General features: G+C 42.7%; 1 protein-coding gene across 1 annotated transcript in view; it reads right to left on the reverse strand.

Annotated features, from left to right (window-relative positions):
* Nucleotides 1-3,085: 3,085 nt before the first annotated feature.
* Nucleotides 3,086-15,506, reverse strand: part of CDC123 (cell division cycle 123) — a 55,884-nt gene continuing 43,463 nt past the window's right edge. The window contains exons 11-13 of the mRNA XM_036845068.1: nucleotides 7,522-7,647; nucleotides 4,167-4,304; nucleotides 3,086-3,369 (exon numbers count right to left, since the gene is read on the reverse strand). Coding sequence (XP_036700963.1) covers nucleotides 3,343-3,369; nucleotides 4,167-4,304; nucleotides 7,522-7,647 — 291 coding nt within the window. The 3' untranslated portion in view covers nucleotides 3,086-3,342. The remainder of the gene's footprint in view (nucleotides 3,370-4,166; nucleotides 4,305-7,521; nucleotides 7,648-15,506) is intronic.

The following is a 15,506-nucleotide window of genomic DNA, read 5'->3' on the forward strand; positions in this document are numbered from 1 at the left end:
TTTGTATTTGTATGGAAATATGTATGGAAATATGTTAATATAAATGTTTCAGACATTACATGAAATTTCTAAAAATCTTATATTTGTATTTGTATGGAAATATGTTAATATAAATGTTTCAGACATTACATGAAATTTCTAAAAATCTTGTATGTTCTGGTATAATGTTATAAGTAATAATCCTAGTTATTACTTTAAAATGTATATCTCAGAAATAACTAATTTTCTTGTCAACTGCATTATTATGAACTTTCATCAAATCTTTAACCGTGGTCATTTTTAAGTCTTTTGTCATTTACAGACAGTTCTGGGTGTACTCTGATGATTTTGCAAATAGGTTCCTATAAAAGGGTTTCATCTTCAAGAAATTCATGGAAAAGACTCTGACAAGTACAGGTTTCTAGTAACTGACTGTACTGCTGAACTGAATGAATAAGCATTTTCAGAACTCTAATGAAAAACTGATGAACTCATAAAAGTGCTAACAAAAGATCAAGATGAAAAAAAAATTAATTACATGGGACTGAGTGAACTGATGAGGATGAGTATAATTTTTGTGACTTTCTGTCTGAATTAAAAAAAAAAAAAATCCCACAAGGACTCAGAGGCAAAGAATATACAAATCAATTTTCACTGCAAAGTAAAGGAGCTGTTACAGTGGAGGATTACTGGACTGAATGTCAATATTATTTCATAGTATGAGTGTGTTTCATGTTTGGTAATTGCAATCATTGTTGCTTTTGTTGTGGTCATCCATGTACAATGCTTGGTGTCAGTCTATTTATCTCTTGTGTGTGTGTGAAAAAAAAAAAAAACATGAAATTGAATGAAATCTTTCAGTTATTTCTTCATTTAATTTCTCTATATTTAGTATCTTTTTATTTAATTCCTCTGCACAGAGATGTGTGAAATGAATCTGTACTTACTTTTATTTAAAAAACAATTCTTTTTGAAAATTTTATTATTAAAATAATAATTTGTCCTGGTTGAAACTTATCTACAAAACTATTAGGCTAAAAGTCCTTAGAGAGCAGCATTAGACTAGAGGTTCTTTTGTGGTTCTGATTCTGCTACAATTTTGGACAAGTCTTAACTTCTGTGAGCAGTTTTCTGTAAAAAAAAAAAAGGAAGGGAAAAAGAGGAAAGGGAAGGAGGGAAAAAGGAAAAGAAACTGGGCTGAATGATCTCTGAAGTCCCTTTCCACTCAAAATTTTCTTGGTTCTGTTAAGAAAGAATCTGCCTTTAATCTACAGAGGTCTGCAAAGCAGAATGGTAATAATAGCTGCCATTTCTTGGGGGCTTGCGTACGATGCACTACATGAAAAGCTTTACATCTCATTTAATAGAGGCATGAGTTTATGATTATTATTCTCCCAATTTATAGGTAAGAAAACAAATTTAAGCCGAAGAACTCAGTCATACAAGCTTTGTTTGCTTTTTAACAGACATGATCCTCAATTTCCAAAAAAAAAAAAAAAAAAGCTGAGTAGATGGGAAAGATCTATGAACACAGAAAATGCAAATCAAAATGACACTTCTTTAAACAGAACTTTTGGCAAAGTCTGCTGTTTGCGAGGCCTGTGCTACATGCCACTGCCTGCAGGACAAAGTAAACATGTTTATCCCAACCTGTCAGAATCAAGGTCTGTAATGTCTTCTCTTCCGAAGGCAGGATTTCAGAACCAGACTAAGGAATCACACGTGCATCCACTCTCTAAATTCAAGCGCAAACCTGAGGTACCTCAAAGAAAGAATAGATAAAACCAACATAATAAAAGGATAATTCGAAAACTAATCTTTAGGCAGGCATAAATGACATCTGAATTAGGAGAATATTTCCTGCATGTTATCCTATATTTAATATTAACACCAGGATAATCAACTAGAATTAAATATACTACAGAAACAATGTACCAAAATCACATTTTTAAAAGGGAAGTGCGAGTTCAACTCAATCATACCCTCAGGAAAATTAAAGTAAAAATTTAATGAGTTTTACACCAAGAATTGTCCTTTTTATAAACTGTTTGCTAAATTTTGCTTGAGTCTTTTTATTATACATAGTCTGAACTTTTTCAATTGGTATCAAATACGTTTCCTTTTTTTGACTGGTCAAGTGTCATCTTGGCGAACCAGCTTCGGAGCTAAGATGAAATCAACTCACAACGATAAATCCCTCCATTATGAGTTAACAGAAGCACATGAGCAGTTTAAAAAACAAAAATATTTTTGAAGCACTTATACCTCAAACAGTTGGCCTCAGAAATGGCATTTGATACACTTGATCTTTGTATTTTGTATTCTAAACGCTAATATCAAGTGACTGTAATGGAGAAACCACACAGCAAGCTAGAATTCGAAATAACCTAACGAGAAATGATATCTTTCATCACTACACGTAATCTGCCTTAACCTCACAGAAAGGGGAGATTTTGCCCCACTTCTCTCTGTTATCTTTCTATGGGAGCACATGCTCTCTGATTGTTGAGAAACATACCTCCGACTAGTAAAATATTCTTTGATACCACATTAGATAGATACCCTAGGAAACTGTAACGTCTGTTTCCTTAAATTGCTCCGTGATGTAAAATACCACATAAAGAGCACTTAGCAGAGTGTCTTAGCATTTAGAAAGTGCTGAGTAAATCAGGTATCACTGATATATCATCAGTCAGGACACTGAAGAATAATTACTAAAACGGTGGCCTAAAAAAAGTGAATCTACCTCCCACCAAATTCCAATAATCGTTTAAAAGGCTGAATTATATCTGTGATAGTTTTAGGGATACATATTAAGGTACTATACTGAAATTCATGGTTGACAGTTTGAGAAGTCTGTATTATTTTAACTATACCCAAACCAAAGCTCAACTGATAGAAAAATTACATGAAAATCCTCAAAGTAGGAAAAATATTTTCTATAGTAATATAAGGTTCTATTTTTTCAATGGGAAAAGTAATGATAAAGAAAGAACCCATTTCTGTATAACAAATATAAACTTGCCCAGCTACCTGCCAGGTATAAAAAAAAATAGCACAAGGAACAGAGATAAATATAAATAGACTGAGCCTAAAGAACAAGGTATTTCATAGAAAGTATTTTATCATCAGAACAGGGTGGTTTCCTATGTTTAAGATCTATTTATTGTGTTATTTTTACAAGTAGCAAAGTCGCTCCATTTCTCCCAGTTTTATACATGAATATAAAAAGCCACTGACTTCCACGCTGCCCCCCTACCCCTCCCCCGCTGACTGGGTTAATAGGAGGTTGTGGACTATGTACGGCCTCCAGAAGCAGCGGTGGTTTCCTGTGTGACTTGGCCTTGAACTCTAGCATGCTAATCAGTCATCCTCTTGCTGATTCCTCTTCTGTCAAAGGAAACCAAGATGCATTAAAACAGCACATTCTAATTGGGATATTTGTTCAGCCAAGATCGCTTTTTCTGTCAGCAAGTATAATTTTCTAGAGGCCCCTAGCAAAAGATGTGGTTGAAAATTATCATGGAAAAAAAACATGCCTTATGTAGTTCATTAAAGTAGTTTATCACTTTGGCTCCTGGGCACCTTATCCTCAAGATATTTGAACATTTTCTTCTCTTTCTTCTTTACGTACAAATATTCCCACCCAGAAACACACACAAATACAAATACTCACCTTCCCCCTGGAGTACCCATCGGAGAGAGCTAATCTGCTCTCAGCTCTATAACAGTATACAGTTGACCATTGAACAACATGGGTTTGAACTTCACAGGCCACTTACATGTGGATTTTCTTCAGTAGTAAATACTACGGTACTGAGGACCCACCGCCGGTTGAATCCGTGGATGCAGAACCGTGGATACGAAGGGCTCATTATAAATTATATGTGGATTTTCCCCTGGTTGTTTAAGGGTCAACTATACATACTTTCTTCAAGATTACAAGTATTATGAAAATTACTCAAAGGATACACATATAAAAACATTTTCTGTCATTTTAATCAATAAATTAATCTTTCAGCTTACTTGACATTATGTCATTATAAAATGACCTCACTCAGTAATCCTGGCCCATTAATTCCCAATCATCAAATAAAAGTCTACATGGTATATGACTAAAATGAAATGTTAAAAGAGTCAACCTGAAAGCAGAGCTGGCCAGCCTACTAAGTACACAGAAACTTTACCAGTTTAAGAAAATCGATGAGTTTGTGAGCGTCCTCCCCGGTGGAGAGGTCCACAAAGTCCTTCGGCAGCCGGTAGCTCAGGTAGGGACTCGGCTGAACTGTGACCTCGCTGTTGGTGCAACGGAAGGCCGGAGCATCCTTTACAGAGGAAAAGAAAAAGGAAAGTCGGTGAGAAAGTCCTGTTTTAAGTCTATTCTTCAAACTGAAAAAGATGCTGGCGTAGCAATTCCAACTCCATGTCCTCTTCTGTACTACGTAGGGAAGAAAATCAGATTCTGAAGTAAAAGAAATCACCAAGGTTTTTAAAATACCTCCCCATGTTCACAAGAAAATACGCATCTAAGGCGTGTGAAGACAGAGTCCCCGCGGGGGGCGAGGTGGCCCCTGAGTGCTGGGTGTGCAGCCAGCATGGCCACGAAGGGCTGCGGGTCTCTCCCGGCCTGAGGCTGCCTCGCGTGGTCCCACACGGGCCAGCACGCTTTACAAACACAGGCGCTTTCCATAGGTGCACTGCTGGAAATACCGCCTTAGAGAACAGAGTTAACAGTAAGGGCAAGCGAGTGCTCCGAACCCCTAACACTGCTGTGCTTTTCCCACGTCATTTTACATACTTATTTGTAGATTCCTCTCAGCACCTATGTAAAACTGCAAATTCAAGGATCATATTTAACAGGTCTTCACATTCTTTACTGTACATGCTTAGAGTCTTGCATAGAATATTCACATGTTGCCTGGTGCTGAAAAGGATTTCAGAGTCAGAGGCCTTGTGTTTGGGCTTCATGGGTGGCAGAGACCTAGGTGAGGGATGGATGGTGTCCAGCAGGTGGAGACAGGCCGGGAACTTGGATGGAACAGGACCGTGGAGCCCTAGAAAGCAGGCCATACCTTATGACAGACAGACCAGCCATCTGACAAGTACTCATGAAACACCAACTGCCTGCTGGACCTTGTTCTAGGGGTGGGAGGAAAACTGGAAAACAAGATGGCAGACAGCCACCAAGCAAGCAAATAACAAATTAACAAGCTTGTTCCAGAGACTAAAAAGTGTTATAAAAACAAAAGAGCAGGGCACTATGGTAAGAGGAGAACCATGTAGACTCCTCTTCAGAGGGGGGCCAGGTGGGACCTTGCTAAGGAGGGGACGTCTGGACTGAGAACTGAGAAGCAGGATGAAAGCAGCCTCGTGAGGCCTGGGAGTGAACACGGCTTTGGAGGCAGTGGAAACGACCAGTGCTAAGACCTGAAGGCCGGGCAGGGCTTTGTGGCTTCGAGGAACTTAAGGAAGGCAGGTCTCTGTGCGGCGGAGGACAGACGGGAGGTGATGCTGGGGAAAGGGGGGGCCGGCTCCTGTTGCCCTTCTGGCATCCCCAACCTCCGACATGAGGCTGTTTACATTAAGAAGAAAGAAAGGGAGGGAGGGAGGGAAGGAAGAATGAATGAATTCGGATCATACAGTGAATCTTGTGCAAACTGTTTCTATCCAATAACTCTGTCCCTCATATTTAAAAATAACCTTGTGCCAAATCTTCTTCCTTGACGCTCAGATTTAATGGCCTACGACTCTTAAGATGCCAGCAGGAATAAGATCCCTTCATTCACTAATTCGATCAGCCTTAGCTGTGCCTGGCACTGTGCACAGCCCCACAGACACATGGAAACAGAGATCCCATGAATGGGCTCGGAAACCTACAGCCTGAGGCAGGAGGCAGGCAAGTCTGCAGGCAAGGCCCACACAGCAGGGCAAGCGCCTTGATGTGGAAAACAGGGACCACAGTCAGATCTAGAAAAACAGGGCCCAGGACGGCCCGGGACAGAGTAAGGATGAAAAGGACTATTTCAGAGACAGACAGAAGGAAAGATGTTCACACGGAGGGCAAGGCAGCAGCCGGAGAAGCAGGAAGAAAGCCGGGAGGCAAGCAGGCGTCACGGAAACCAGGGGAAAGGGTGTGACAGGAACAAGAGGTGACAGCTCAGATGCGGCCCAGCGTTAAGGAAGAGCGGGGCCGTGCACTGCTCGCTGGAATTCCTGACACGTTGGTGGAGCCCTCACCACAAGCAGTTTCTTTGGAACCGGGGGCAGGGGGTGGAGGGGGGGATGAGCCGAGGAGGCCCGGGCGGCAAGGGGCGTGGGGAGCGGTGGCCACAGGACAAGCGAGTGGCCCGACAGCAGGAGAGGCACTTGCAGGACCCCACTTCCAAAATAATGTGTGCACGCGCATGTGTATACACACAAAAATTGCCCAGAAAACCTTAACAGAGCTGGTAAGAATGGCCATTTCTAGGTAGTAGGATTTCAAGTCTCACCTCTTTCCAATTCTGTGTGATTTTAAACAACCGTGTGAAAATAAAACTATTCTGTAAAAGACAGAAAACACTCAGGAGAGAGAACGAAATGAAGAGCTCCGTGGACAGAACTGTAGACGCAGAGCGCTCTCAGTGACTTTAGAAAGCCTCGTGTGTATGTGTGCAGGCAGGTTACACACCAGAATATTAACAGTGGTTCTCGAGGAGGTGGGATTATGGGTGACTTCAGAATTTCCTTTAAAAATGAGCAGGCATTACAGGGCTGAGGGAGGTCTTGCTTTCTAAGACAGGAGGCGTCGGAACACGGCTACCTGCTTACAGAGAAAGGAAGAGACTGGAAAAAGGAAAGAAGACAGATGGTAGCCCCAGGAACCTGGAGAGACGCAGGGGCAGAGACGAGACTCGGGAGGAAGGATGCAGGTTAAGTCTGTAGGTTTGACGACAGTTAAACGGAATGAGTTCTCACCGATGGATTCTCTTTTCCTAAGAGGGAAGACACGAAAGCAGCTGCTGAGGAGGACAGGAGTGATGGACGGAAGCACTGAGGAGCGTGCAGTGGGTGGAACGGCCACTGGGGACAGCAGGAGGAGACGTTGGCGAGGGCGACAGAGCCTGCGGTCAGAGCCACGGGAAGCCAGGGGTGGTGACCAGGACGAGCCCCCTCCCCACCCCGTCTGCCCATCTGGGCGACATCCCTCTAACCGTGCGCGGCAGCCCGGGGCCGGGACCAGAATAAACAGGTGCGTGACCTGACCCACGGTCCGGATTCTCAGATGGGCAGGACAGAGGAGCCAAGAAAAAGAAAAATAACCAGAAGAGAAACTATCAGATGATCATCTTCACTTTAGACAAAGGGAAGTGAAGAAATCAAAGCGCACACCCTTTCTCTAATACAACTATTTTGTGAAAGACAGAAAACATTCACGAGAGAGTACGAAACGAAGAACTCAGCAAAGTATCTATGAGTAAATCTGTGTCAGCGCCTGGAGAACCAGCGAGCAGTTCCTCAGTGGACTGACGGGTTTCCTGGGGATCTTTCTGATCATCTTACCTGCTCCAGGGCTTCTTCACTAAAATCACCCTTTAAGTTTCTTCCAGATAACAGTTCGTCCCAAGTAAACAGCAGCGCATCTGTGACTTCACCAAATGGATTAAAATCAATCAGCCACACCTTCCCCTGCAGTACAGAAAGAAAGATCAATAAGCATAAAATAAAACAAAGTCTGTAATCTGCCTTATCAGAAAGAACATCTTATTCTACCCAAAAGGTTATCGTAAAAATCATATCACTTCTATCAAAAGACAGTTTCCTCCAGGCCCCATCTGAGAAGGGGCCGCCTGTCTAAGTGGTGCAGGCACAGTGCCAAAGGGGAGGCCGCCCGTAAAGGCGGAGGAGAGACCCTGAAAGGAAAGCCCGACGAAGACATATATGTCGACTTCCGCCTCCAATCACATGAGAATTTTATGTCAAAAACCCAAGCAGGGAAAGGAAAATCTCACAAAATGGTTCCACCGAAGTAGCATGACTGGAATGTTCTCAAGGGTGACTTCAATGATCTTTCATGAAGAGGCCAGCAGTTCTCAGCACCATCCCTGAGCCCTGAGAGGCTTTTGCAAAGGCTTGTTTTTTATAAACACACGAAAGACATAAGAAAATGCTCAGCTGTCTTTCATTTCAGTGTAATAACTGTTTTCTCTGCATGATAGAGCTTGGAAGGCACATGAAAGGGAGATGAAAAAAAGAAATCAACCTTTAAAAGAAACAGCCATCTTCTACTCTGAGAGTAGCGATGGCCAAAGTGATAGGTTCCAGCCTCAGGGAAAGGACACCTCTGACCCAGTCAGACAGAGTCTGCACCTTGGTATAAAGTGGCAGAGCACTGACGTAAAGGAGCTGGAGAATCTGTGAAATCCTGCCAGGAGATTAAAGCCAACACATTTGATCACGGAGACGTTATGTGACATTTTACTATATAAATGTTTCGTTGAAACTTTTATCTTTGCTCCTTTTGATTTTTCTCACTGAGACATTTATTTAATTGTACCGTTTTGTTGTTGGTAGTTTTTTCTGTAAATATGTAGCAATCGTGTCTTGATCAGCCATGCATGTGTAAAATTAAAAAGGAACTGGACTGCTAAGCCAGCATTACTAATATCTAGCACTGTTTCTCATCTGTGTTAAAGGAAAAGTTTAAGAAAGATGAAACATCTTCCTAGGACTGGCTGCAAACTAGAAACCTCTAATAAGAGGCAAAGAACTACTACAGGAAGTTTCTACCATATACCATTGGCTAAGTTTCCTGGTTTCTACAATCCCCAGGAGAAATCCTGCAAATCCTTCTTGCCACTTGACTTGTATCCTCACTTCAATTTGGTGCCCACTCGTACCTTCTCTGACTACGCGAAATAATGTCAGCCATCAATCAACTCCTTGGTATGATTTCAGCTTTGCTTTTTCAGCGATTACTCAGATGTCTCTGATATACTGTATGTTATTTTAACAAAATGAGTACTTTCTAAAATTCAAACCCTTTTGACTTGAGATTTTATAACCAGTAAAACTATCTCCTTATTAAAAGAAAGAAAAAAAAAACTTTCACACCTGTTAGCATCAGAATATTTAGCTCTATAAACTAAAAATATGCCACATTGTAAAAAACAAATAAAATCACCACTGTTAGGGCTGATAGCTGGCAGAATTTGTTCTGTAGTTCAGAAGCCATCCTCTAGTTTAAAGAAAAATAAGCCAGCTGTAATCAGGCATAAAACTATCAAGATGAGGATTTCAAACCTATAACATGTTTTTCATGTAACACCTCAGGAACAAGACATCCTGAGAAATTCTGCTTTTAGGCAACCCATCAGACAAGAGTGGTCACACTGACCTTCCTAATATCAACCAACTGTCCACCCCCCCCATCCACCCAACTAAATCTCTATGCACCAAACACTGTGCCAGGCATGAGGGCATAAATCAGTAACACAGAGTCTACTCCTTGAAAGAGTTCAGTCCAGATCAGGACATGCACACATGTGCACACACCAGTATACGGATTGTTCACCATAGCACAGTGTGTAAAAGACTAGAAACAAGCTAAGCATTCATCCATAGGGAAGTGACTCATCAAACTAGATAGTAGATCCACATAATGAAATACTATGCCTTGTAAGAAAATGGAAAGCTCTCCAAGATACACTGTTTTTAAAAAGTATAAAAAGCAAGGTGCAAGTGTATATCATATGCTGACTCTTGTGTAAGAAAGATGGGAAAAAATAAGTATCTTGCTTGTTTTTGCATCAAGAAATACTGGAAGGATACATAAGAAACTAACACCATAGGAGTGCAGAGGAGCAAGGTTAAGAATCAGACCTTCTATGCATATTTTCACACTAATGACATTAACAAGCTTAATCTAACAAATATCTAAAGAATACTTAGCACATTAGAAATTGTACTTTCTTTCTCAATCACTCGTAAGACAGAAATAAAAAAGTGACGAGACTGCAGATCCATTCGCAACAATATCAAAGATACAAGATGATATTCATCCCCAAAAGCAATGAAATTAATAACAAGACAATAACCATAGCAAAAAAAATACAAAGGGGGACCCAAATCATTTTTCAAGTACCTAAAGTAGTTATTCTAAATTCTAGTCGTGCATTATCATCACTTAAGAAGCTTCTTAAAATACACATTCCAAGGCCTCGTCCCAGACCTACTGGATGGGGGCGCTGTAGCTCTGACACACCGGGCAGGTAGAAGCTCTCAGCACTGAGTCCACCTGCCCAGTCGCTGTAAGAACGTGGACACATCAGAGTGTCACCAAGCCTAGACACACTCTGGTTATACTTCAGATCAGATACCAACATAAAAGAAGAGTTAGGGCTTCCCTGGTGGCGCTGTGGTTAAGAATCCGCCTGTCAATGCAGGGGACACGGGTTCGATCCCTGGTCCGGGAAGATCCCACGTGCAGTGCCGCAGAACAACTAAGCCCGTGCCGCCACAACTACTGAGCCTGCAATCTAAAGCCTGCAATCCATAGCCTGCAATCCACAACTACTGAGCCCACGTGCCACAACTACTGAAGCCCACGTGCCTAGAGCCTGTGCTCTGCAACAAGAGAAGCCACCGCCATGAGAAGCCCGCGCACTGCAACGAAGAGTAGCCCCTGCTCGCCGCAACTAGAGAAAGCTCCTGTGCAGCAAAGAAGACCCAGCACAGCCAAAAATAATAAATAAATAAAAATTTTAAAAAACAAGAAGAGTTAGCTTTCTCACAAGAGTAGCCATAAAATTATATATTCAAGACAATGTCTAAGAAACGGTGATACAAGTGCCACTGAATGAATGCAAATGAGTTTTACATCATGGCTGACATCTCTTCTCAGAAACCGTCAGGATGTTTACACTGGCGTGTTTTCCACTTTAAAAGCACGCAAACTGCTTTCAGTTCTGTCAGATCACAGTCATAATTACTGACGTCCATGTCCAACTTCACTTAAGACATTTATATAGCTGTTTCACCAAGTCACACATGTGCACGGACCTGCCAGCCCTACTGAACCACAGCAGACCTGGACATGTGCCAGGGAAATACTGAGACACCCTGGCAAACCCCAAATTTTCAAATGCCATTAAATATAACTGCATTAGAACAGAACTACTTCAGAATGAATATCTGAACAATGGGAACAAATAACACACAACTCACAGGGTGGTATGGACTAAGGGAGATGCTGAATTAAATGAGAATAAAGCTCTTCTGAGCCGCACATTCAGGGCAATGGGCTAGGTTCCCTCCCTCCCTCACTGATTCCATCCTGCTCACTACCAGGCCAATCCTGGAACGCTTAAGTCTCGAAGATATGCTCCTTGACGGTCGAAAGATCATCTGGTTGGAAGCTGCTTGTTAGAAGCCCAGCATCTAACACAGGACAGGCTCTCGATAAACAGTGGTGCGTGACTGACTGGATGTGGCCGGGGTCCAGCTTTAGAACAGGGCCACGGGCGCCCACCAGCTCAGGTTCCTACCCATTCTACTGCACCAGCTCCCCGTCCTTTCTCTAAGATTTGTTTCCACTAAGCTGAAACTCTGCCAGGTGACATCCCTCCTTTGTACCACATCTCAGTTCATGGCTCCTCTTTCTAACTCTTAACAGATGCCATCACCCGTGAAGACAGACACGTGGGAGAGACCTTCAAGATGGCGGAAGAGTAAGATGCGGAGATCACCTTCCTCCCCACAAATACATCAGAAATACATCTACATGTGGAACAACTCCTACAGAACACCTACTGAACGCTGGCAGAAGACCTCAGACTTCCCAAAAGGCAAGAAACTCCCCATGTACCTGGGTAGGGCAAAAGAAAAAGAAAAAACACAGGCAAAAGAATAGGGATGGGACCTGCACCAGTGGGAGGGAGCTGTGAAGGAGGAAAGGTTTCCACACACTAGGAAGCCCCTTCATGGGCGGAGACTGCGGGTGGCAGAGGGGGGAAGCTTCGGAGCCACGGATGAGAGCGCAGCCACAGGGGTGCGGAGGGCAAAGCGGAGAGATTCCCGCACAGAGGATCAGTGCCGAGCAGCACTCACCAGCCCGAGAGGCTTGTCTGCTCACCCGCCAGGGCGGGCGGGGCTGGGAGCTGAGGCTCGGGCTTCGGTTGGATCGCAGGGAGAGGACTGGGGTTGGCGGCGTGAACACAGCCTGAATGGGGCTAGTGCGACACAGCTAGCTGGGAGGGAGTCCGGGAGAAAGTCTGCAGCTGCCGAAGACGCAAGAGACTTTTTCTTGCCTCTTTGTTTCCTGGTGCGCGAGGAGAGGGGATTCAGAGCGCCCCCTAAACGAGCTCCAGAGATGGGCGCGAGCCGCGGCTATCAGCGCGGACCCCAGAGACGGGCATGAGACGCTAAGGCTGCTGCTGCCGCCACCAAGAAGCCTGTGTGCGAGCACAGGTCACTATCCACACCTCCCCACCCGGGAGCCTGTGCAGCCCGCCACTGCCAGGGTCCCGTGATCCAGGGACAACTTCCCCGCACGGTGCGCCTCAGGCTGGGGCAACGTCACGCCGGTCTCTGCCGCTGCAGGCTCGCCCCGCCTCCTCCGTACCCCTCCCTCCCCCCTGCCTGAGTGAGCCAGAGCCCCCGAAGCAGCTGCTCCTTTAACCCTGTCCTGTGTGAGCGAAGAACAGACGCCCTCAGGCGACCTACACGCAGAGGCGGGGTCAGATCCAAAGCTGAACCCCGGGAGCTGCGCGAACAAAGAGAAAGGGAAATTTCTCCCAGCAGCCTCAGAAGCAGCGGATTAAATCCCCACAATCAACTTGATGTACCCTGCATCTGCGGAATACCTGAATAGACAATGAACCATCCCAAATTGAGGAGGTGGACTTTGGGAGCAACGATATATATGTATTTTTTCCCTTTTTCTCTTTTTGTGAGTGTGTATGTGTGTGCTTCTGTGTGTGATTTTGTCTGTATAGCTTTGCTTTTACCATTTGTCCTAGGGTTCTTTCTGTCCGTTTTTCTTTTTTTTGCTTTTTAAAATTTTTCTCTTAATAATTATTTTAATTATTTTATTTTATTTTACTTTATTTTATCTTCTTCTTTCTTTCTTTCTTTTTTTCCTCCCTTTTATTCTGATCTGTGTGGAGGACAGGCTCTTGGTGCTCCAGCCAGGCGTCAGGGCTGTGCCACTGAGGTGGGAGAGTCAAGTTCAGGACACTGAGACCTCCCAGCTCCACCTAATAGCAAACGGTGAAAATCTCCCAGAGATCTCCATCTCAATGCCAAGACCCAGCTCCACTCAACGACCAGCAAGCTACAGTGCTGGACACCCTATGGCAAACAACTAGCAAGACAGGAACACAGCCCCACCCATTAGCAGAGAGGCTGCCTAAAATCATAGTAAGGTCACAGACATCCCAAAACACACCACCAGACGTGGATGTGCCCAACAGAAAGACAAGATCCAGCCTCATCCACCAGAACACAGGCACTAGTCCCCTGCACCAGGAAGCTTACACAACCCACTGAGCCAACCTTAGCCACTGGGGACAGACACCAAAAACAACGGAAACTACGGACCTGCAGCCTGTGAAAAGTAGACCCCAAACACAGTAAGTTAAGCAAAATGAGAAGACAGAGAAATACAAAGCAGATGAAGAAGCAAGGCAAAAACCCACCAGACCTAACAAATGAAGAGGAAATAGGCAGTCTACCTGAAAAAGAATTCAGAATAATGAGAGTAAAGATGATCCAAAATCCTGGAAATAGAATGCAGAAAATACAAGAAACATTTAACTGGGACCTACAGGAACTAAAGAGCAAACAGTGATGAACAACACAATAAATGAAATTAAAAATTCTCTAGAAGGGATCAATAGCAGAATAACTGAGGCAGAAGAATGGATAAGTGACCTGGAAGATAAAATACTGGAAATAACTACTGCAGAGCAGAATAAAGAAAAATGAATGAAAAGAATTGAGGACAGTCTCAGAGACCTCTGGGACAACATTAAACGCACCAACATTCGAATTATAGGGGTCCCAGAAGAAGAAGAGAAAAAGAAGGACTGAGAAAATATTTGAAGAGATTATAGTTGAAAAATTCCCTAATATGGGAAAGGAAAGAGTTAATCAAGTCCAGGAAGCACAGAGAGTCCCATACAGGATAAATCCAAGGAGAAACATGCCAAGACACATATTAATCAAACTATCAAAAATTAAATACAAGTAACAAATATTAAAAGCAGCAAGGGAAAAACAACAAATAACACATAAGGAAATCCCCATAAGGTAAACAGCTGATCTTTCAGCAAAAACTCTGCAAGCCAGAAGGGAGTGGCAGGACATATTTAAAGTGATGAAGGAGAAAAACCTACAACCAAGATTACTCTACCCAGCAAGGATCTCATTCAGATTTGACAGAGAAATTAAAACCTTTACAGACAAGCAAAAGCTAAGAGAATTCAGCACCACCATACCAGCTTTACAACAAATGCTAAGGGAACTCCTCTAGGCAGGAAACACAAGAGAAGGAAAAGACCTACGAAAATAAACCCAAAACAATTAAGAAAATGGTAATAGGAACATACATATCGATAATTACCTTAAATGTAAATGGATTAAATGCTCCAACCAAAAGACACAGATTGGCTGCATAGATACAAAAACAAGACCCGTATATATGCTGTCTACAAGAGACCCACTTTAGACCTAGGGACACATACCGACTGAAAGTGAGGGGATGGGAAAAGATATTCCATGCAAATAGAAATCAAAAGAAAGCTGGAGTAGCAACTCTCGTATCAGTCAAAATAGACTTTAAAACAAAGACTATTATAAGAGACAAAGGAGGACACTACATAATGATCAAGGGATCAATCCAAGAAGAAGATATAACAATTGTAAATATTTATGCACCCAACATAGGAGCACCTCAATACATAAGGCAAATACTAACAGCCATAAAAGGGGAAATCGACAGTAACACAATCATAGTAGGGGACTTTAACACCCCACTTTCACCAATGGACAGATCATCCAAAATGGAAATAAATAAGGAAACACAAGCTTTAAATGATACATTAAACAAGATGAACTTAATTGATATTTATAGGACATTCCATCCAAAAACAACAGAATACACTTTCTTCTCAAGTGCTCATGGAACATTCTCCAGGATAGATCATATCTTGGGTCACAAATCAAGCCTTGGTAAATTTAAGAAAATTGAAATCATATCAAGTATCTTTACCGACCACAATGCTATGAGACTAGATATCAATTACAGGAAAAAATCTGTAAGAAATACAAACACATGGAGGCTAAACAACACACTACTTAATAACCAAGAGCTCACTGAAGAAATCAAAGAGGAAATCAAAAAATACCTAGAAACAAATGACAATGAAAACACGACGACCCAAAACCTAAGCAGTTCTAACAGGGAACTTTATAGCAATAAATCCTACCTTAAGAAACAAGAAACATCTCAAATAAACAACCTAAACTTACACCTAAAGCAATTAGAG

Source organism: Balaenoptera musculus, chromosome 2 (genome assembly GCF_009873245.2).
Source record: "Balaenoptera musculus isolate JJ_BM4_2016_0621 chromosome 2, mBalMus1.pri.v3, whole genome shotgun sequence".
Taxonomy (NCBI): domain Eukaryota; kingdom Metazoa; phylum Chordata; class Mammalia; order Artiodactyla; family Balaenopteridae; genus Balaenoptera; species Balaenoptera musculus.